General features: G+C 38.8%; 1 protein-coding gene across 5 annotated transcripts in view; it reads right to left on the reverse strand.

Moving 5' to 3' along the window:
- Window positions 1–500: 500 nt before the first annotated feature.
- Window positions 501–24,798, reverse strand: part of myo16 (myosin XVI) — a 107,825-nt gene continuing 83,527 nt past the window's right edge. For 4 of the 5 annotated variants that reach the window (XM_044130952.1, XM_044130953.1, XM_044130954.1 and 1 more), the window contains exons 28-35: window positions 21,157–21,256; window positions 20,481–20,577; window positions 20,121–20,394; window positions 17,851–18,233; window positions 15,977–17,224; window positions 11,753–11,905; window positions 10,197–10,279; window positions 501–4,053 (exon numbers count right to left, since the gene is read on the reverse strand). In XM_044130952.1, the coding sequence (XP_043986887.1) occupies window positions 3,895–4,053; window positions 10,197–10,279; window positions 11,753–11,905; window positions 15,977–17,224; window positions 17,851–18,233; window positions 20,121–20,394; window positions 20,481–20,577; window positions 21,157–21,256 (2,497 nt within the window). In that variant the 3' untranslated portion in view covers window positions 501–3,894. Of the gene's footprint in view, window positions 4,054–7,712; window positions 7,818–10,196; window positions 10,280–11,752; window positions 11,906–15,976; window positions 17,225–17,850; window positions 18,234–20,120; window positions 20,395–20,480; window positions 20,578–21,156; window positions 21,257–24,798 lie in introns of all 5 variants that reach the window. The other variant, XR_006372040.1, reaches the window with a different exon arrangement.

Here is a 24,798-nt window from a genome sequence, read left to right on the forward strand (position 1 = left end):
AACGTACACAAACACAAATATGGGGCTTCAACAAATCTCCAATTTGCCCACAGTTTTCACAAAAAAAAAGCATTTTTAGTGAGTTTTTGAGAGCTGTCTGGCTACATGTGAACTGGGCCTTAATGTCAGCATACATGTCTATAAGTTTGTTAGAGAATGTAGCAAAACGTGACAGGAGGAAGAACTTTTTGTCTTGGCCTACATGCAGATTAAAAGCAGTCTGAACATGTCGCCATGGTAGTGGCATCATCATGCGTTAAAATAATCCAAACAAAGCTCAGTACAACTTCATATAGAGTAATCTGTGGCAAAACTGAATACAAATAAAAAGTTAATGTATGATTTTCATCCAAACACACCATTACGTATTATTTTGAGCAACATAACAAATGTGGTATTGCTCAAGTTATTTAGAGTAAATGAGCTCTAAATAAATCTTTAGACTGAACATTGTGTAACCTTCTTGTTTTTTTTGTTTTTCTTTACACATACAGAGAAACTGACATTGACACAGTTGTGCTTTATTGCTGTACAGAGACAGAATTATAAAACATTGGGATAATATTTATGAAATACCACAATCTTTTTGTTTTTTCCACAAACACATACATATGCAAATGAAAATATATTGTATGTCAGGTACAAAAGAAGGATCACAATAATAATAAAAAAAAAAAAACATATGACAAAATTATGAACGGCAGTGACAAACCCCATAATTAGGTGCAGAAATAATAGAATAACAATAACAGAATGGCCATTTAACACTGACTGTAGCACCAGAAAGCTGATCTCTGAAGAGACGATTTTATAGATTCCTGACGAACAGAGATGAATGGCAGTAATCGGCCTGCCAGTTATGCGTATTGTAGACTTTAATGCGGACAATTAGTGTTTGGTGGAGACGAAGGGTTCACAGTGTGGTGAAAAACAATTCTTCACATTAGAAAATCTGCATTTTTTCCCCAACATATGCATGTTATGGAAAATCCAAACATATTGATCATGCAAGGTAAAAGCCTTATTTCATGGTTTAAGGGTATGCACAAAAATCACACAGCAAACCCGAACACTGTTCATGATGAATGGTAGGTTTGACCCTGCAGAGGACATCAACAGAGTTCACCGGCTTGATCTTTGCTTATTATGCTTGCATCAGATTTGCTCCTTGATAATGTTTCTAGTTCTGCAGCTCACAAGGTGTTCGTGATGGAGCAGATCTGTCCTTTTGCATCGTTACCTCACTTTAAAAAATGAACTCCAAACGAAGACATAGTTCACATTAAGCAGTCAAGTATATTCTTTTTAGAAGCAAGAGCATATTCTAGTAATAATTCACAAAGCTACAAAGAATATCGGTGATGCTCAAAGAATAGATGTTTGGATTTAGACATTCAGTCAAAAGAAAAAAAACTTCCCAAAAAACAAAAACAAAACTCTGGTGGTGGTGATTTCCAAGACCTCTTGCACCTTTGTGCTGCTAATTTGAAAGGCAAAATCAATCAGACACATTGTGGGTGATCAGTGGCAAAGAGAAATCCATTAGAGCTATTGATACCTAGCGTCGTTAACCATTTAGGCCAATCTCCCAAGATCAAACGGCTTACCGAGACACGCCCAACACAGAGATCAACCACAACACCACATAAACATTGTGCAGTAAACAACTGTACGGATATTTAAAATCAATCTTCCGGCTTGCATCAAGAAAAAACAAAAAACAAAACAAAAACATAACAGAATCTGGAGGTGGATAATAAATACGTAAAATAATTCCACAGTAACAGACAAGTCATTGTAAAAAAGAAGATATTCACATTTTTTTTAAATAAATCTCTTCCAGTTTCTCAGTCGTTGCATCAAACCCCGTCCCCCCAAAAAAAAAAAAACAAAACCGAAAAACATTCTTCAATCTCAGAGTCCTTATAATGAACTGAATTTTTACACCTCATACATGTCTTTTGTCTTTTATTTCAGTCACTATGCTCTTCCGGGATGATGAAAGCAAAGGACTTCAAAAACCAGTCACTATTGACACTGACGTTCCCATGGAAACACCCGTACAGCCAGTTTCATCCGTCCGTTAGAGGAAGGAGGGCAGCAGGTTGAGCTGGAAAGAATTGTCTGTGGTTTGGGGTCAAACGGGGTAGATGATGGAAAGGACTCGGGGTCAGAGGTGAGTACAAGCACACAGTGGAAGAATCTGTACAGAAGTCCAGTTGATCTGTGTGTGAGCTCTCCTACATGACACCGAACACACAACCCCGCTTAGTTGTCGGCACAAGCATCATTAGAAGCTTGAAACATTAGAGGCTCAGAACAGCAACGCAAATTCTGAAGTCCAACTACATTTATTTTTTCTTATTAATTCATAACTTATGAGCAAGCTAAAAAAATAAAAAATAAAAAAAAAGCATGAATATGTACCTCAGAATAATTGGGGTTGCATACTGTATAGTCAGACTGACATAGAAATGGAAGAGTGCAAATAAATAATTTGAAACCTAGAATTAATGACATTCAGGCTTTCAAGGTCTGCTGTGGTTAAAACTAGAAAAAACACATAATTTGAAAGTCTCTCCTCTTCATCAAACTAATTTTGTAGATGAAGCAGCATCTCTGATCTGCAGGATAACTGATATTCTTTAATGAACAAGTCCACAATTTAAAGAAGACGCTTTTCTAAACTAAGAAGTCAAAGAATTTAACTTGTTTGAAGATTTGAGCAAAAGTCGGATAACTTGTTGTCATTATTTCTGTGGGACATAATGTGTTTGACTCAACCAAAGAAAGATCTGGCTCTCATCTAACAATGCTTTTTTGATTACACAATGAGAGTTTACCATGTTTTTTTCTCTTATTTACACTGTTTTTCCTTGGTTCACATTGTCATTAAAACTTATTTACTCTTTTAAACCAGCAAATAATTAACGAGCTTACAGTATGTATGTTATGTAACAACAATACTTCAATCATATTTTCACTTGAGTCACTTTGGCACAGAGTCGCATGTTCACAACATGAACGACATACCTGTCTGCTAACACATTTGCATCTTGAATAACTTGTTAGATTCCCTTTTCATGGTAAAGGTAAGTGCAGTGGTTTGGAATTTGGCCACAGGGCTTTTATTCAAGGCTGGTCAATGACGAGGACGAGAAGTACACCTTGGGATAATACTGAGGTTAGCCTGACCCCTTGGTAGCTTGTTGCCATAGTTACCAGAAGCACTTAGGAGCCGAGCACGTCGAAGCCACCTGCACGGATGTTAAAAACCTGGAAGTTCCTAAAGGCGTTGGGTTTGCTTGTAAACTTCACAAGTCTGCATGCAAGAACCCCAGGTTGAACATGTAGGAACTCAACAGTATCATCAGCACCATGTTGTGGGGAGGAAACTTGTTTGTGTGCAGCAGTAATTCAAGACTATCTGTTGGAGAGATAAGAGGCTCTTCGGCATCTGACCACCACAAATATGCTGCTGATTTTCTCTCAGGTGCAGCCTCCAATAAACGGACATCATCCTTTTGGTGAAAATAAATAGACGTGTTATAATAATTTAATCTCTTATACGTCTGAGTATTATTTTTTTTTATATATATATATACATAAAGTATTTGATCATATAATAAAACCCACTTCCACAGGAACTGCTGTTTATGCATTCATACACACTGAGATTATGTCATATCAGGTAGAGCATTTTCCACAGTCAGTGCAAATACAGGAGGAGCCGAAGCCCAGCCCAGGGGCTAGGCTCTTTAGCTTTCGGCACTCGGTTCATCAGCGTAGCCCGTGGGCAGTGAGGTTGGTGGCCCAGATCAAATTTACAACAAACAAACAAAGAGTTTATCTTTGAAGAAAGTATTTGAAGATGTAGCTTCAAGGAGAGGCAGCTCAAGGAGAGGCCTTCCTTTTGGTCCAGAGCAGTGTGGGGGACTGAGGTGGACGCTGCTTGTGACTGCTCCGCCCCTCACACTGCACCTGCCGCCAGCGGAAAAGCTCCCTGAGGGCGGCACTCTCGTCTCTGTTGGTCAGATGCAGGCGCTGGAGCAACTAGAGAAGAAGGAGGAAGGTTGGTTTGGATTAGAGAGGAAGAGCATAATTACTCCACTGGATGAGATGAAGAAGCAAATGTATGATTAATGAGAGACGGGAATGAAAAGTTCAGGTTTTACTTCAATGCAGCTGGATAAAAAAAAAAAAAAATTACAAGTTCCGGTCTCTGACTTTTCTCACAAGTGCTCAAGCTGTAAATAAAAATGTGCTGGAATAACAACCACTGGAATAAGAGCACATCACTACTGATGTGCAAGTCAATTGCTTGGGTAAAATTAAAAAGGATTCTGTTTTTTGTTGATAATCCAAACCAAGAAAATATTAAAAATAAACTTCCATGCTCAGTTATCATTCAACAGATGAATTATGTGGAGAAAAAAGCAATTCAAACAATCCAATTTGCTAAAAAAATGCCTATGAAAATTAAATATTTCTACAACCCTACTCTGAAAATCAATTCACTTGCTGCATCTAATTTATTATTAATTCTTTAAAAAGCAAACTTACTCTTATTTATTCCTGCTGACATCCGTCACGTGACCCAGCAGTGGGCCTAAGCCAAGGGTTTGCTATTTCTTTATTCCATCTTTCTAAGTCTCTTATTTCACTCTCAATAGTTTACACACAATGAGTTCACCAGATATTACATCGAATTGACCGAATGTCTAATGAGTCCATAATCTAAATTTAATCATCTGATGGTGTCACTTGTGAATGTGTTTTGGATTAATCCGAGATGTCGGCAAAAAATTCCTTCAAAGACAAATTATTCGTTCAACCAAACAGATTTTTCCAAGCTTGAAATATTTTTACTGTAATAATTTCCAAAACATGTCACTTTGTCACAGCAATTACACACAGGCAGCAGTGTGACGTAGGTGAGCATTTTGTTTCAGATATCCATAAGAGATTAAACACTCAGCCTGACCGCCTGCACCGGCAGACAAGAATCTAATCCATAATTTACACCTCTCTGCCAGGCTATTCAATGCTGTGGTGCCAAGCAGGAACACCAGCTACTGGAACAGTAGACAAGAGGGAACACCATGTCCTTCTGCAATGCATGACTGAACATGGACTCACGCAAACACAAATAGACTGAATGCAACAAGGCTCAGAAACTATTGGAAATATTCAAAGATTCGTAGTTTGTGACCTTTCTGACTGAGAACGCTGCACATTGAAGCAATAATGATAAACATGATGCAATGTGGATATAGCTTTTACTATATTCAGTATTACTGATTAAACTTTAGTTTTAATAACATAAAGCTACATCATTTTTAAAGTTTAATCAGTAATTCTTTTATAACACATTTATGTCAGATTATGATTTCTTGGTTAATGTCAAGTTGTCATAACAAAAGACATTTTGAATAATGTCAACTTTGTATTAAAGGTATCAAGATTTACCGAATGACAGTTTATGACAACAGTCATAAATATTCATGAAGACTTACTCATGTACATGACAGCTGTTATGTCATGTTTATGACTGTGTCATGACAGTCTCATTCACAACCCGTCACATAAAGTGTTACCGAAGCTTTAGTGCTTAAAATAATGCTAATCCAAAAAATTATTTAAAAAAAACTGAATGGCCAGAATACTATGAAGATTCTGTGCACTACATGCACAAGTTTGGGTCAGGCAAAGCTTGAAACCACCTGCATCCTTTCCCCAGTCCTGATGAGTATACAAGTCTGACTTAAAACATAAATAACCAGAACAGGCGGCATCTTGATCTTGGAACTCAACTGTGAAATTAAAAATATTTAGTTAAAATGGTTATGCATTTGTCTATTATTGAGATTGCCTTGTTCTGTGCTGCAGTTTCAGTGAAAGATCCATTGTGTTCTTTGATTAAGAAAAATTCAAAATCATAAAAAAGTCTTAAGTTAGATTGTTACCCTCTGGCAACATTCCTGTGTTGCCAGAGGGTAATTCTGTATACTAGTTTTTTCTTAGGAAAGCACATAAATACTAAGAAAATGTAGTATTCCAACCCTAAATGAGACTTAAGTTATACCTCATTTGTAAAGAAAGTAGAAAAAAAATAGTCTAAAAAGAACCTTATACTTTTTGAAAGTGTGTTTGTCCCAATCTGGTTAATATCAGAACAGACTGTGCTTCAAAGATGAAAGAAGCAACGATATCAGAAGTCAGTAATCATTTCTGTGTGAGCTACTTTTCTTGGAAATATCTTTTTACCAGAGGGTTTAGTTCCACAAAGTATCGTACTGTTTGTCCTTCTCATACGTTTCAGAAATGGGAATGTGTTGTGCTGTGTAATTCTGAGAAGGAAACGTGTGAAGACTCCTACTTTAAATGTCATCACCTTTCCCAAGACATTGTCTGAAGGGATAAACAAAACTTTCAATCTTTGTCGTCTTCAGTCATTCAGCAGTCTGTCAATTTGCAATATAATTAGCCTTGACTGCTCTTGGGAAAACACAAACCAGTCTGTTCATTCCTAATCATCTTGCCCCCTTCATCTTCCAGCATCCTTTCTTCGTATTAGTTATAAAAGTCCTACGCAAACACAGTTTGAAATGAAGACGACAGACAAAAAAATGATTCACAGAATGAACTTAATGAAGAAATTAATGACATTAAAACTGATCCAGAAAGCCATCAGAAAGGTATTTTCTCTTATCTTTTCCTCACAGTATTTGCACCATTTCTGCAGTGATGGGCAGAGCATGGAAGAAGACAGGACAAACACAAATGTGTGTTTGGTTTTATAAACATTAGACATGTATAAATATAGTCCAACTTTAAACGTGAATGACCAGAGTAACAAATCAGGAAAAATAGCCTGAAAACGGATTAATAGGTAAATCAAGTTACATTAAGCAGCAGAGAATTTTGACCAGGTGAATAACAACTAAAATCAAAGACTGATCAGAGATTTGTGGCCTCTTTCCAAACTCTGATTTTTGTGAAGTTTTGTTCTGTTGATACAAATTCTAGCCAATTATATTTTCTCTAACAGCGTAGGTAAAAACTGTGGCAAAAAATGGACTATGTACACAAAAATTTTTACAAAATGACCAAAAACTTCCATGGTGCAAAATAGCAAATAACATTTTCAGCATATAAGTGTTGTTTCCTCAGTAACAATTTCTACAGTTGAGTTTTGACTGTTAGCTTAATCACCTGATGATTAATAGGAATTGCATTTTGAGTTTTGTTGATTTTTCAGAATTAATTTTATGAATAGAGCGTCACATTTCTATGCCTTGAATCCATCACTGAACTGGGATTACTGGGAACACCAGTAAGTATCACTGAAGAGCTAAGAAGGAGGAATGCTATGTTTTCTTTTTAAATATAAAATAAGATGTAATAAGATGGTAATAAGATGTTTCTCTACGAACAATAAGAAAGGAAGCAGATGAACTGTTGATGAAATTATGCAAAAGCAGTGCTTTTCTCAATTTTGGCTTCCTGATTTTATGTACATGTTGATCAGAACATTATGATCTTCTTTCCTTGGCTTTGGTTGCTTATAAAAGCCCCAGGCTCCATAAATAACCAGACTATAAATCATTTATGCCAATGTTCTGAGGAAGTATTATACTTTTGCAGGATTTCTATGAAAAACACTGCTGTTGCCGTCAGGCTTGAGATCAGCATGGCTGTGACACACTCACCACATCCCCATATATGGGAAGTGTTTCCGGTGAGCCCCCCTGGCCACCCTCTTTGTTTTAGAGGGCAGCCCCTGCGCCAAATGGAGAAAAGTTGAGATGCCCCCTCTGGAAGATACATGAAGGATAAAAAAGCAAAAATGTTAGAATTGCAGAGAACGTAAGTCTTCTGCATACTTGGAAGGTGCTGCAGACGTCTAGAAACACTGTGATTAGGAAAGCTGGCGCGTCAGCATTTTACCTGCGTTCACACACAGGTCATCTGGAAATGGAGGGGAAAAGTGTTTCCTCAGTCGCAGGATTTTAAAGAAGGAACACAGAGTCTTTTCACACCTTTTGTGGAGTTTTATCTATGAAAGGTAAATCCTGTGAGCTCGTCTCAAAATGGAACACCATGTCCTTTGCTTATTCTTTTGCTTCGAGCTTAGCTGAAAATCACTCGTTAATCCAACCTGATATTAAAGTTCTTTTAGTTTTCTGATAGAAAACTTTGCGTGAAAGTCTGATTATTATTCAGCATGCAATATATTAGCACCTTAAAGCTGCAGTATGTAACTTTTATTTAAAAAAAAACAACAACGTTTTTTTTACATATTTGCTAATAACAGTCGAATGTGAGACAGATAATTAGTGAAAAGAAATTAACTCCTTTGCCTTCTCCCTGATCTCCTATTGCCACCCAGAGAAATACACCCCTCGGTTAGAAACAACCAATCAGGGCCAGGAGGAGGGACTTTGCTCCCAGTACACTTTACTTTTCTAACTTTAAAAAGTTAAAATATCTGCTTATGTGCACAAACTTGATAAATAAAGCTGACTAATATATGTTTATCATATGGTTAAGATAAATTGCTGAAGTTCAAACTGAGCATCAGAAAGAGGAAGAAAGGAGATAAAAGTGACTTTATAAGTCTCATGGTTATTGGTCTAAGTCGCAGGATTTTACTTATCTAAGTATTTCAGAAATTGACTTTCTTGTTCACTCATCTCTTATGGTTACTGAGAATAGCTTAAGGTAATACAAAGTAATCTCTACTTTCATCTGAGGTAGTATGTGTAATACCATAAGGTAAGAACAGGAAACAGTGGCTACAATTCACCTCAGCTCACCAAAATCTGACGATGACAAGTTGAAAAATGCTGCCTTAAAAAATGGATTTCAGCTGAAAACAGTGATCCATCTCGACTTGGAATAGATCTAACAACAAACCATGTCTATATGCACAGGAATCTCAGACAGAAGAGTTAAGGTCATTCTGAATGCAAACAAAGGTCCAACACACTACTAGAGAGGTTTGCCTAACAAAATGTTCAGTGAACGTATTTAAAACTCAATGTCTTTATTTGAAATTGCAAAAAAATATCCAAAAGTAATTTAGATATAGATTATTACTGTATCTTGAGATGAGGATGAAAAATGATGCACATTGTTCAGAGAGAGTAAGAACCCTAAACCCGTCTGCAGTGTAAAACTGCCATGGAGGACTTTTCCATATGTTAATAGAGCTTAGCTGAAAATCACTCGTTAAACCTGATATTAAAGTTCTTTTAATATCAGGTCACCAATAAATATATTCACCAATATATTTATTGGTGAACCGCACCAATAAATATATATTACTGACAGTTCTATCCTCTATTTCAGGCATGAGCTAGTAAGAGTTTATCTCCAATGTTCTACATGGGAAAATTCAAAGAATCAATCTACCATTAAATGCTACATGAGTCACATTCTGAGAATGATGTCGTTTGGTTTAATCTTTTCAGTACATCACAGGACTGTTTTCTCCATAAAAGACGACAATCTGGATCTAAAGAAAAGTTGAATGTCATCTTTGGAGAAAAAAGGGGGTTGTTACTGGGTGTTCTTGCCAGAGGTAAAATTACAGCACATATAATCACTATGAGAGCTTGAATCTGTGTCTCCGACTTGCTCTATCCTTGAACTTTTTGTATGTGGCATAGATCATGCAAGCTTGAGTTCCTACTGCTGATAATTGCAGCACTGCTTAGTTGTACCTCCGTTTTTCACTTAGACCTGTGTGAGTTTGGGTTCGAGCGGAATGAATCCAATCCTGCAACAGTACACCTGCCTGTAGTGTCTGAAGAAGCTCGCATGTCAGGAGAGGTACACGATGTTCCAAGGAGGTGACTTTTTCCTTTTGCTTTGTCAACAAACCCAAACACAATAACATCTATCATTACAGGGGCTGTGCTCTAACCGTCTGTGTGTACCGCTGCGAACGTGTTTGAGTAAATGTTTGTGTGCCTGTAACCGGCCGTAAGCAAACTGATCTCTAAATGAAGGTTAAAGTTTCACAAAGTCTGCAAAAGTGAGGCAGCGTCTGGAGCTAATAGGCTGAAATAAAACAAATTACACAGAACCTAAAGCTGAAAGGAAAATTAGTGTATTAATCAAATAATTCACCATTTTTGGGGGCAATGCATAAAATATTAGAAGGGAAATGCTTTGTGATGTGTGATTACCTGAGTATGATGGCTGTCCAAATGTCTGTGCAGAGAGGTGGTGCTGGAGTTTGACTTGCTGTGACTCTCATCCTCCAGTGATCCTGAATATCACACAAATAGCAAACCCCCAGTCGGAGGTCAAATCCAGCTCTAAAAATATTCAAGTGGCATTCTTTTCACTGTGCATCTCAATAATTAGGTAGCAGATGAAAAGGTCATTTTTTTCAGCAGTTAAAAAACATAAACTCAGTTATTATATAGAGCTGCGACAGACTGGCGACCTATCCAGGGTGACCCCGCCTCTCGCCCGGAACGTTAGCTGGAGATAGACACCCACACCTCCCGACCCCACTAGGGACAAGGGTGTTAGAAAATGGATGGATGGATATTCTATAGAGCCAGTGCACAAGAAGTGAAGTATTTCAAGAGTTTATTTTGGATAAGTGTTGACTACAGCTAATGAAAATATAAAATTGAGTTTTTCAAAAATGTTTAATATTGCATAAAATCGTTAAAAACAGAAGTCTAACCTTGATTTGGTCAACAAAGTGACCTGACCCAACCCCAGCAGACTGATATTACTCTATGGTAATAGAGTAATTTTACCATATTACTCCATATCCTCTTTGATATTACTCTACGGAGTAATATCAAGAGGAAGATGAAAGCCTCCAGACTAGCAGACAAGCCGAAGTTGCTTCTGAAGAAAGCTGGTCTTTCATAACACCTCAGCAGAGACACAGACTGACGGCCTCAATTGCACGCTGCAACCACATATTGAGTGGATATACAGTACGCCGACATAGCCTGACATTTATGTGTTAAGTAACTTAATTATTATCCTTATTCAATTTGTTAATTTTTCAAGAAACTAAATTTTGAGTTTTTATTGCATATAAGATCAAAATTCATCACTTTGTGTAATGAATCTGCACAACATATGAATATAGCTTTATGAACTTCAAAAAGTGAAGCAAGAAAAAATACGTTTTGATATTTTAAAAAAACTTTTAAATAAGTTTTATTTCTGCAGTTTATTATTTATCTATAGTTTTGATGATTAATTTACAAGTTTTCTTCAGATAGGTATCCTGAATAATTTGGTCATATTCTATTTGAAGAAAACCGACACATTAACAATAAAAACCTATAGATAAATAATAAATAAAACTGCAGCAAATAAATGTCAGATATTTTAAATATCAAAACAAATTATTTTTTTTTTTTCACTTTTTGAACAGTTCAAAAAGCTAAGTTCACATATTGTGCAGACAGGTCCATTAACAACTCAGTAACTTTAAGTTAAAGCATAACAAAACGTCAAAATGTTTGACTTTTAGCTTTTTCTTTCTTTTTTTGGACCCTAAGGCCGGACTTTGCTATTTACTTGATTTGTCTCAATGAAGATGAGAGCAACCTGCTTTTTCTTAAATAGGCTGTCATATGTAAACTTATGGAAGAGAAACCGGGATCTCCCTAAACCTTGACTGACCTAGACAGTATAGCAGATCATGATTTCAAGAGATCATTTGTCAGGAAGGCAAAGTGTAAAATGTAAAGCTTTGTGGTGTTACCATTAGATATCTGGTTGCCATTCTCCACAGGGACAGGACTTGGGGGATGGAGAGAGTGGTTGTTGGCGTTCTTGTCTTGCAGCTGCAGGGATGGTGAGGTCGGTGCAGAGCCACTTTCTTCCCTCCCCGGCAGATTGATGTTAGAATTGAATCCTGGAAACAGAACAACCAGAGAAAAAAACACAATATATGCAGAAGTCACATTTATTCAGACAAAAATCAGTGGGATTTCAACATTTATACAAAGGTCTCGAAACTTAATACCTTCCCTGGTAATATCTAAAAGGTCTTAAAATAAATTACATTCTTATCCTAGCAGAAAAATTAAGACAAATCTAACAGTGGGGGAAAATGCAATGTGAAAGAAAAAACGTTTTTTATAAACGTTCATGGAAACATTTTGAAGTTCGTATTTTAATCTTCTCCATTTGACGCGAGAGGTGAGGAACTTTTAATTAGCAGTCCGTGACAAATTCAGAAAGCTTCAATTGCTGGTGTCCTTGTTACTTCACCATGGTATTAGAAAAGAAATGTATTTTTCTCAGAAAATATTTTACAAGGTTGAAGCAGAGAAAGAGGAATCTTTGATTATGCATTTTTGCATAAGATCATCCATTATCTAGACTTTCTTTTGGATTACCTCCTAAATAAGCATGATAGTCCAGGTTGCTATTTTTTTACACAGTTTTTCTATTTTTATACATTTTTTTGTATCAAAATGAATTTTAATTGTAATTGCTAGTTTCTTTTATTGTTGGACCTTTCAACAATAAGGTTGAAAGGTCCAACAATAGGTCCCTTCTTGCAAGTTTTTGCAAGAAGGGAGATTATTTGTGAACGGTGCAATAATATTCACTGATTATTTCCACTTATTTGTTACAAGAAAATGCAATTTCATATTTTAGCATTTTAAATTTTACTTTCTGAATTTGCTTTGTGAAAATTTTCTAATTTGGCTGTTGGTTGACATGCGTTTCCAAAAGCCTCTGCAGCTCTTCAGGGGTCATACAAAAACTGCATAAGTAACCCTGGCTGCATGTGTTAGTAGATAATCAGCTGTTGTCTCAAACCAAGAATGTTTACCTTTTGTCTCTCAGCTCACCCACACCCACCCAGTCACATGATACCTATACATACGCTTGACAAACTCTAATATAATACATTAGCTTCCAGAGTTAAAAATTGTGTCCAAGAAGGAGAAACGATCACTTGAATTCCAAGTTTGACTCCGGGGAATGTGGTAAAGTAAAACTGGATGCTAATCCTCTTCATTTGTTTGAAGTATGGGTTTTTTTATGACACATATTTGTGGTAAAATCCCAAGACCACCTGCCGTCTTTCCTTGGTATTCCTGTGGTTTTCTCATACCATCGGGGTGAGGACGGGGAGGGGGCCAGCAGGGGACAGTCAGCTGTTTTGCACAGAGATGTCAGGGATAGCAACTATAACCTCTGCCTGCTCCCTAGAGCTGAGTATCACATTCAGACATTTGACTGCCAAGAGGGAACGGAAGTGGCTTGTCCTGTTAAACCCATAGGCATCCCTATGCACTCAGATCTGAGGCGGCTGCTGTGCTCTGCCTGCTCAAAATACCCCGCTGCCCACCCCACTGTCACACACACCACTTTCCATGATGCCAGTGCTTTTTCCTGCTCCAGTCCAGGTGCTGACGAAGACTTGAGTACAAGATGTGATGTGGGGCAAATGCGTCATCATTCACTCGCTCACATACAGTGTCTTATAAGGTTCTCAGCATCCAGCTCGTTGTACTTTTTACCATTATAGAAGCATGATGCAATAGCTTACTACGCAAACCGAGCAGCTCCTCCATAAGGAAATGGAAAGACGAGCGTTTATTTTCACCAACAGCTACTCCTTTCACTCTGCTGCAGTTTTTTTACTTCTCCTCTAGATATTTGACCAGGTTGTACTGTACACCCCTTCAGAGCATTCACACTCCCCCCAATACAACATGAGTGAGCTGTTAAATATTTGATGCCTAATCCTCATCATTCTACTGCTCATACATTATTAACAAAGCCCCAACTTATAAACTCTGAGGAAACGCAGTCGGGTAGCTGAATTTCTATCTTCTCTTATAGGTTAAAGTTGTGCTAAGACTGCATAAAAATAGCATATTGACATTATCCCAAAGCAATCTCTTTTTGGGTTTGAATAGTCTGACCTGGTGACCCTCCACTGCACCAACTGTGTGTGACATAAATGTTTGCCCTACTTTCTATAATTTTGTGTGCACTGCATGCAGCCCACTGAACTGCCTTGCACAATAACCCAGAACTTAAACTGATTATTATGCAACACTAAAGGAGACTTTGCAAGCTTGCTCATAAGCCAACATGTAGGAAAGCAAATGTGGAAGCCGAAGGGCACGGCAAAGCAGATAGTAACAAATAGGTTTGTGCAAGTCTGCCAACAAAGATGGCTATTGCAACATCTACATAACAATATTGATTTTTCTATGGTGGATGTCAGAGAGCCTGATACTATTCAAAACCTGATCTAACTAATCTACAGGTAAGCTCATGTGGTGGTCTAGCTTTGTGTGTCAGTCAGCAACCCCTGAGGGGACAGTCCACTTCCCATTCCTGTTTACTCTTTTCACATATGACTTGTAATACTACAAAAAAGAGTGGCTTTTTTTCAGAAACTTTAATCATTTTGTTATCATAGGTTATGTACACAGAGCCTGTGACTGTGTGAATTTGCATAGGCACAATGATGTACAGCTAAACACTACCAAGATCATCTCCAGACACAAGTACCTGGGAATCCAGCTGAACAGTATAATGGACTTGAGATGTGTTTTGAAATTTCTGCCTGCGGTCTAACTGCAAGGAAATGCATGTACTCCCTGTGTATGAGAGCTCTCTTCTTCTCTTTATGTGTGTGGGTGCATGGTTTGTCCTGCGATGGACTGGTGACCTGTTCAGTGTTTACGATGCCTCTCACTCAATGATCGCTAAAGATAGACACCTGCACCTCCACAACCCTGCATCAATAAGTGGGTATAGATAATAGATAATGGTAGGCTCAACTACACCAATTACATGGAGGTGTGAGGTGTTGTATAAGAGGGGTTTGTATCTTCCAAGATGGCTGAGATCTTTCAACATCTGCATACCACTATATATCACTGTTCCTATTACCAGATTGTGGTAGAGGGATATTTTCATATGTGATCTGATCAGCAGACAAGAACGAATGAAATGATAAGGCAAGTTTCACAAGTGAGACACTAATAGACAGCTCAGCAGGTTTGTGATGTGAAAATGCACTTTAAGCTGAAGTTGATCATTAAAAGCATAGCACAGTTTGACTCTAACGATGCAAAATGTATGTTGGAAACCTAAATGACTGACAAAGGTGAGGAAACAATTGTCCGTAGAGTTTTATCTGTGTATCCTTTTTTCCATCTGATTAGTTTCAATCTAGATTCTTCAGTTGCACAATAAATAAATGCTTGTATAAACTTTAATAGTTAATGTGTCAGTGCATGTATTCTGACCCATGAGTTATGGCTCGCCCATACTTCATCAGAAGTGTCAAAATCAGCTGTCATTAACTTAGTTTGGTGACAAAAATTGCATCTGCCTCCCCTATCTTGCACAAAGCTCTGTGTGGTGAGTTGTATGATTGGTCAGATGTTTGTGGCCATGCTTTATGCAGAAAAAGCAATGTTGATATTTTGTTTTATTTAGTCCTCTTCCACTATTCTTTAGTTGTAATTGCAGGCGATATGTATAATTTTAGGGAGTGTTAATGTGATTTGGTGAGGAATCATGTACATTTGTACAATAAATCACAAAGTAACAACACAGAGTGTCAAATGGCTAAAAACTCCTGGATGGAAATTGCAACTTTGTTGTCCGTGAAGGAGTTGGTCTGCGGAAGGGTTTGGTGCTCTCTCTATGATCATTTTGTAAAAGATAATGGAAGATGCAAGAAGGGATTGGGTAGAGGTGTGATGTATACTGAAGTGAGAGGGGTGTCCATCCATTGAATGTTCAGCTTAAGTTACAGTATGAGAGAGCCTTTACCCAAGCAACTTCTTTCTTGTTACTGCAAAGCCTTAGGATTATAATTAATAACAAAATGGCAAAACAAAACTGACAGTAAAAGGTTTTTTAAGTTATATCTTAAATAATTGTACTCAGAAAAAATCTAGCTATTAGTCGTACAACATCGTAAAAAACATTAACAGACCTCCATCTCTCATTTTGCGTCCAGGTGTTGACTTCCTCAGCAAGCTGCGTCCTGAACTGAACAAAGTGTTGAGCTCCTCTAGGGGGCTGGTCAGGGGTCTCCCATTGGCTGGGTTAAACAACAGTGGTGACGATGAGCATGAGTGTGCCCTCCGTGGCTCAGGTCGAGACATCTTCACAGGCGAATAAGGAGGCGGCTTCCCCATTAGGTCCCCACCTGCCCTTTGTGAGGAGATTTTGGGTGAGTCAGAGCTCCCAGTGACAGATGCTGCACGAGTCAGAGCCAGGAAGTTGGCCTCAGGTGGGAAGGGGAAGTGTGAGGGTGGTCTGTAGGGAGGAGGTGGTGCGCTTGGGGGAGGAGGAGGTGGTGGAGGAGTGAGCGGAGGTGTAGACTTCTTTTCTGGCATGAGGACTGTAAGACTGGGTGAAGAGTCAGCCCTCTGGCGTGAAAACTGTGGGGAAAGGGGGCTATCTGGACCAGTGGCGTAGTTCAGGTTCGTCTCAAACACTGGCAGCTTCTTTACCTCCAAAGGGGTGAGGGGCGATTCATCTGAAGCAGGAGAACAGGTAACAGGAGAGGGGGGGAACACCAGGAGAGGGGGGCGGTGAGGGAGCAAGTTGGGGAACGGAGCAGGGATATCACAGCTGCCATCCTTGCCAAGCTGAGCTTTGGCAGCAGCACTGTTAGGCAGGCTCTGTGTGTGAGAAACATCCATAGTAGCAGTGGCGCTAGCTGGCATTTGCTTGCTTTCCCCACCCTTTGGAGGAGACAACCCCAATCCAATCAGGCCCAATGTTAGAGCCTGCAGCCTGGCAGCCTTGGTGATTGCAGGAGCAGGATTTCCACCATCTTCTGGTGGGAGATACTTCATCTCCTCATACACAGCTTCTGAGTCCACCAGATCTGGGCTGTCAGGGGGTTCTTGGAGGCTCCGAGTCCGTGGCTGGGACCCCAACATCTCAATGTATACATCCTCTTCGTCTTGGCCCTTGTACAGGCTGAGTGCCACCCCTTTTGGAGCATCTAAAGAAGATGCCCTCTGCATCAGACCTCCAAATCCTCCAAACCCCCCACCACGAGAAAGCAGGGCCATCTTTACATCAGCAGGGCGCAGCTGGTGGAGCTGGGGTGCCACGGCATTAATTTCCTCATATGAGCCTGACAGCTTAGTGTTAGGGCTGCGCTTAGGTTTGGGCGGCGGTACCTTTCTCATGGTTGTGTAGTCATCACTGTGAGGACGGGGCTTGGCTGAGGAAATTACATAAGAAGGGATTTCAACACAAAGCAGGTTTCAGCAATGTGTACGACCACAAAAACAAACAAAAAACAACAACACCACATGCACCCTACCTTAGCTTGTGGATTTTGGTAACATATTTAAATATATGAATATTTATACATTTGATAAAATATTTAAAGGATATTCAAGCAACATAGAATATAAATACCAGTTAAATAATTGTCATTCATTCCACTTCTAATGTCTGAAGTCATGTAGAAACATCAGGTACAAATTATGAGAATATTGTTACTCAGTATTCTGAAGGGGTTTTGCTGAGGTTATAAATTAGCTCAGTGAAAGTCCTAAAATGTCATGAAAGAACTAAAGAGTCACAGACTGCTGACCTGACCAAACTGAGCAAAAAGACAGTGAATGATAAAGCTTAAATGTAGTAATAGTAAAATGTAAAGGAATGCAATTATTAGTAGTTTTGTTAAACATGTGTTTGACAAGTATTACAGTAACAACAGCAGTCTTGCTCTCTGTAGTCTAAATGAATAGGCAGCATACCTTGGCAGAAAATCACAATGTACATTTAATTAGCTTCTTGCACATTTGAGTGTACAGGTCAGACACAACTTAGTTTACATACCTGCTGGGTCACCGGGGGATAACTGGGATTTTGGGGGACTTTCAGCCGGTGAACTAGACCCCTCTGGAGTGCAGCTTTCTTTGGGAGCCATTGTCAATCCTGAGCTTACAGCTTCGTAAGATGCACTCAGGCGGGTGTTGGGGTCCCTCTTTGGTTTCGGAGGAGGTTGCTTGCGAGGAGAAGAGAGACTCCCATTCCCTGCTCCGTCCTCATTGTTCTGAGCTGCTTGCTGCAAGGCTGGTTTGACTGGTGGACTTGCAGAGAAGTGAACCATGCTATCCACAGCGAGGGGAATTGGTACTGAACTAGAACGAAAGTGGCGGATAATTCTGCTCCCCCCATTGACATGTCCCTCATGGACTTTTACACTCTTCTCCACCATCCTTTAAAACAAAATGAATAAAACAGAAAGAATGTGACAAGGGGAAATACTGAGCCAAAGGAGAAAAATTACATTTTTGCTCTGTTTAAGATTGTCTTTCCATCTTCAATGCTATCTTAAAATCACTTTTTCCATTAAGACAGGAGGGAAATCCCTCTCCCTGATACAAAAGTGTTTTATGATTTAATAAGTAAATATATCCTAAATATATATATATATTTAGGATACTGAAACCACAAGTCTCAAAATAAATAAAAAAAATGAGCTAAAGGGGCAGTTTGAATGACAACCGTCAGAGATTAGGATTTAAATATAATCTCCTTGCTGTAATTGGATAACATCTATCTTGATATTTCCTCTGCTAATCTGGGTTAGCCATCTGTTACTTTTGCGAATGCAGGCAGGGGGTAACATAGCATGTGTTAGGAAGGGCTCAGGGAGGGCATTTTATGAAGCCAGGAGAGAAACTAGGCAACTACAAATGCAACTCATCTGACAGCACACCACATGATAACATTTTGCTTGTTAGTAGCCCCTCTCTGCTCCAGTCGAGGCAGCAGATGTTATGAGCATAAAGACAGAGAAAAGATACAGAAATCAGGAGAGAGTTTCTCTGACAATGGGTGCTGAGGTGCAATCTGCAACCTCTTTTGTTTCAGCTTAATTTACTCAAAGTTTTAAAAGGCCTCTTATACCATAGCTTGCAAAAGTACTAAAACCACTGGAGCTTGTCCACATTTTTTCACACAAGCTTCAAAATGGTGTTAGTCTGTTACATAATATTCTAATAAAATAGGTCAGCCATTTAGCCTCCAAATTTCATCAAACTGGAGACTTTCATGTATAAGGAATGGGTGATCTAAAGTTATCAAAATAGTGAATTTTTGAGCATGTTGAATGGGTGTGGCAGAACCTTGAGTAAAAATCACAATTCACGTCCAGCTTTATAATAACTGACTTTGTAATGTCCACATTTGATTCCTGTCACCTGATCAACATGACAGTGTGCCCAGTGGCATAAGACATGTTGGTGTAACTTGGTTTCCAGCACTGACAGTTGCTGGAAACTGTCAGTGCTGTAATCAGACATTATGTTTGGCTCTACTTCCCATGTCATGTGATCTGCACCAAATTTTATATCATGGATATTAATCCAACCCCCAAAAGATATTTAGTGACAAATTTAGTGGGTGCGGTCAAATGAAAGGTTTAGAATCAACAAAGAGATCAACCCAAACTATGCTTTTAATGAGAATGGCAAACCTCCCAAAAAAAAAAATAAAAATAAAATCTCCTCAAACCCTACAAGAAGTCAGTTATTTTCAATCAAACTTTTCTCTCCGTTATTGTCTTTACCAGAATCCTTTGGAGTTTTTGTTTGGTCAGGATGAGGTAGGCTTAGACTGGAGTAAAGTTCCATTGATGCAACACTATACAATCTGATAACACAGATCATTATCTGATCATCTATCACAAAGCTTACAAGTAAAGGTCTGGAGCTCAGACATATCCAATGACATCATTAATCACAAAACACCTGTCACACACACGAACACCATGCATTTCATTAAACACGCAAATATGTCTAGAGAGGCAAACGATTTCCTCTTATAGTCTTTTAAGTGAGTCACCCTGTAAATTGTTTCCAAATTGACAACAAATTATTAGATCATCACAATTAGAACAATGGATTAACTTGTGGTTATTATCAGAGGCAGTAAATTGGTAGAAATTTGATTTTGATTGATTGTGTTTATGTATTCTAAATAAAAATCAGGTTGATCATTTTGGAAAAATCTCATACAAGCAGTGTTGCTTATATAACGGACAGCATTGTAAAACAATAATTCATGATCTATTTATGACAAACTTGTGGAAGCTAATTTACCTCCTAATTGGCTGATCCTCCTCTTTGCCCACTGGCTCAGGCCTCTCACCGAGCGGTGGGCTGCTACTGAGGGTGTTGAGCTGACCATTACCATGGCAGCGCAGACGGTCGCTCTCCCGTGCAATGTCAGATGCATTTTGGATTACCAGCTGGTCATAGGTCCGTAGCCCAATGTCTTCGGCTCCCTGCAGGAAACGCTGCACGCTACTCTCCTCTTTGTGCTGCAGTGACAGCCTGTGACTGACCCGTTGCCTGGCCAGCCAGCCGCGGATCACTGAGAAACAAGAAGGAGATGAGGAAGGTTTCAGAAACTGACAGAAAGCACATAAGAGTTTGTTTGGTAATGGTTACACGCGTTACCTTTCTGACAGGTGATGATCCTTTTGTGAAGCTGGTAGCAACGGTCATTGAGCTGGTCAGCCTGCCAGTATCTCAGAAACACTTTACTACTGCCCATCTACACACACAGATACAAAGTATGAGTTATTCCTCATTACACAAACCCTGTCTGGCTGTTTTCTGCTGACATCTCAGAAGGGTGTGTGAGTTTAAAGATGAGAGTGCAGTGATGAAGCAATAATTTATGATAATTAGTGGGAGTGGAGCATATTCACTTCCAGGATTCAGAGGTCATTTCGGGGGCAGCACAGGTCGCTCTATAGAAAGTGCATGAAACTGATCACTGATGACTAATGCAACACCAGCTTTATGCAGAATTAGTGTGTGTGTGTTAAACTGGGCTGCAGTAGAAGTGTGTGTGGGTGGGCGTGAACGCCTGCATGTGACCTGTGGGGTCACTTATTCAGACACAACAGCAGTGTAGCAGACAGGACAGAGAGAGGGGCGTAGGGGTTTGTGTGGGTGTGCATGTGTGTGTGAGCAGCATTATGATGAGGTCGGACAGCTGGAACCAGCCGTCTAGATTCCATGGGATCTTTCAAACACAGGGTCAGGGATTAAGTCAAATGACTTTTGTTACCGATGGAGACAAAAAAAAAAAAAAAGAAGCAGCAGCAAAGCGTGCACACAAACACACCTGCCATCCTTGGAGTTTGGACTGCTGCAGAACAAAACGACATTTCTCCTCAGCTGACAACTTCTTGTCTCCCAAAGTTGGGACTATGAGGTCTTTATATCTGAAAACAGCAACCAAAATAACATGAAACATTAGAGCTGCACAAATAAACTTCCTGTGTCGAAAACGTTCTATGCCATGGTCTTTCTTGGAACAATGGATACAAAGGTCATTGGGGTTACATGGTGGACCAGCCAAAAAGCATCTGTTCCTGTTGCTGTCGTCCTTGGTTACACTTGCTATGAATGATCAACTGGATTGTGTCAGCAGCTTGGTTTCTGCCAAGATAATGCAGGTGAAGGAGATTGTAAACTATTTAGTGTTTTATATGCCTAAGCTGATTGCATACACATAGATAAAAAGAGTAGCTGGAATAGCAGCAAAAACATAATGCTGAATTGAGTTTGTTGTAAATTTTTTATCCATTCTGACATGTTAAAGCCACTTACAGCCAGTTAGACAAATGGCACCTAAATCTGTCAGTGTTTTATACAGATAATAACCATCTTTATTGCCATGATGTAAAGTTCACTTCTAGTATGTCTGTAAATTATTATCGCCACAATGAAAATAATTATCTTGCACATCACTGTTTTGAAGACAATCTCACGGCAGATATACATAAATTATAAAAGTTTCAAGATGCTTTCTTCTGCCACTATAGTAAAATATCTTACTACTTAATTTAATTACAACAGTTTTCCTGTAACCGATTATCTGTATTATTAATTCTTTGCATAAGAAATCATTGATATCAGGACTCATAAACTGCTCAGAGAAATCAACCATTGGTCTTTTTTATTCTGTTTGTAGCCTTCCAAGTTAGCTTTCAATGGCAATCTTAATATACTTTGTTATGACCCGTCTAGGGGTGGCCAGATCACAACATGAAGGATCCATCCTCTTCAGATGTTTGCATAATTAACTTTAAGACGCCAGTCGCATCAACATACACGCTAATAAGCTCTTTCAGTTAGAATCTAAACATATAAGTCCAAACCTTAACAAGAGAGGAAAGCTGCATGAAAAAAAACAAAAAACATTCAAGTGTATTTTCTACCCATTATTTTACTCTGATGCAAACTGGACCAAGCCAGAAGCCTGGAATCAGTTTATCCCTATAGGCCACTACTGAATGTCAACAGTGTGAGGGGGTTTGTGGGTCCCTCAATGCACCAGCAGAGCATTTAGGGATTTGTAGTGGTAGTGGTGAGTGCAGTGACTACTATTGGGACAGCTCTAGTAGACATTTGAAATGATCTTGTGGGTCAAGTACAATCACATATCAGGCCTGCAGGCCTGAGTTTGACACCTGTTGTCAAGGCAAAACACTCCAACTAATTGTCTTCACTAATTAGTAAATAGATAAATCCAGCTCTACACTGAATATCTGGTAGAGGGCATAGGTGAATAAACCACATTATAAAGTGCAAGCGACAGAGAAGACATGACAAGTATAAAGTTGTAGAAGGATTTTAAATCAGGGTTAGGTTACAAAACAATACTCAAAGTTTTGAAGCTTTGTGAAATTCCATTCCCATCTGAAAAGAGTGACAGTAGGAACCTATGGGCTGGAAAAGAGAAACATCATTCACAAAGGCATCAGAGGTGAAAATAAATCTGGATGAGCTTCAGAGATCCACTGCTCAGGTGGTAGAAGTAAAACAAACGTTGGTTGTCTCATCCAAAAATCAAAGATATGACTGAAAAAAAGTTATCAGGAATCTCAGTTCCATTTTGGTACAATCCATGCACAAAACACAGCAACAAAAGAGAGAAAAATGTAACTTTCTGGCTCACATGCAAAATGCTTTATATAGTCAAACTCAATGTCGACAAAGTCATTATGTGGGGGAGGCTTTTCTTCAGCAGCAACAGAGATGTTCGTCTCAGTTGATGGGAAGCTGTTTAGACCCAAATGAAAAGAAAACGTTGGTCGAGGGTGGAAATGACTTGAGATTGGAGGGGAGGTTCGCCTTACACTAGGAAAACAACTCAAAACACAAAGTCAGCAATAGAAAGAAGTTGTTTAGATCAAAGTTCATTTAAATACATGTAAGCATGTATTTTAATGACAAAATATTAGAGTTCAAAGGTAAGGAATGATTTTGTGAGGCACTGCATGTCACCTACCTTTAGCTTTACCAGCCACATTAAAACCGTAGCTCATTTTGCATGATCTTTGATTACTAAAATTATCTTGGGGCTTGAGGAAGATTAATAAAAGAATGTCATGTTTTAACCTCAGCTACTTTAATTAAATCTTGTCAGTAAATGCTCTGAATATTACCCTGGGAATGTGGAGCAGGAAAAAGCTGATGACACCGCATGGGTGAAGTAAACGTCACAAGCAGATGGTTGGCAACATAAACCACTTGTGTTGTCAATATTGAGTAAGTGAGTTCATGTGAATAAGGGATGTGTTTGATTTGGAAAAGTGGGGTCTGACTGAACTCGTCGTAACCCTTCCCTCTTTGTGGTAATATTGGTCCAACAGACAGCTCACGCTGCCCCAAAGGGCCCATAAAACACAAAGGAACTCTGTAAACCCGTGACCCGTCTTATGAGGATATGAAAACTATTGATGCTCCCTGTTTTTTACAAGTCCCAGGGGAGCCTCATATGGAGTCAAAGAACTGAAATGAGCCTGACATACAAGATAAGGATTATATGCTGCCATTGTGGTGAGGTCTTGTCTATAACTGAACCAATGATGCGACAGGAGTGAACCTGTACTTCAAACTCTGAAACTGCTCTGGACAAACCCTGACCTGCAGCTCTTTTATGAGTCCATAAGTGTCATTTATTCATGAATATGTAGGCACAATGAGCAAACTGAATTATGTATATTCATCTGCTGGTAATTTATTGCCCATTAATAATTAATAATGAGAACCTACATGGAAAAACAGACATAAAAATGTGACCGACAAGCTCGTAAACTATTTTTGTGACTTGTTCTTTGTTCACGCGTCTTTCTCATTAACCTCTTATATGTAGGAATAATTTGATTACTAGATAAAGAAGGTTGAGATTTAAAAGGAACAAGATTTATAGAAAAACTACATCTGACAGAAAATAAACCTGGACACAAAACACACTATACCATAAACAACAAATAAAAGTAGCAGTAAAATAGATTTTCCCTTAAATCACTCTGGTTACCAAGACACTAACGTGTTTTGCTTCAGGCAGCCATTGTAACTTAGAGAAGAGTCCAAGGTGGCTCTATTGTGTAAGAGAATTTGTTTACACCCAATGCTCCATTTGTTTACAAGATCATAAAGCAACCTCAAAGATTAATTGCAGAGCAGGTGCCTGTCATTTTTACTATTGGAAGTGCCACAGGCATGTGAAAAATCAAAAGACAAATAAGTAAAGTGCAAACAGAATCTAACCTTAAATGTGAAATATGTATTTGAACAGATTATCACAGCAGAGTTAAAGAGCATCAGAGCACTTTTGCATAACAGCAGACCACTTTCTTGGTCTATGTGGAAGAAGAAAGATATGGCATTTTTTTCTGGAATTAGTGGCTTCTTTGACTAGTAGAAACTTAAAGTAAGACTATCTTAATGTATTAGCAGTACAACTTAAAAAAAT

This window comes from Gambusia affinis, linkage group LG11, assembly GCF_019740435.1.
Source record: "Gambusia affinis linkage group LG11, SWU_Gaff_1.0, whole genome shotgun sequence".
Lineage (NCBI taxonomy): Eukaryota > Metazoa > Chordata > Actinopteri > Cyprinodontiformes > Poeciliidae > Gambusia > Gambusia affinis.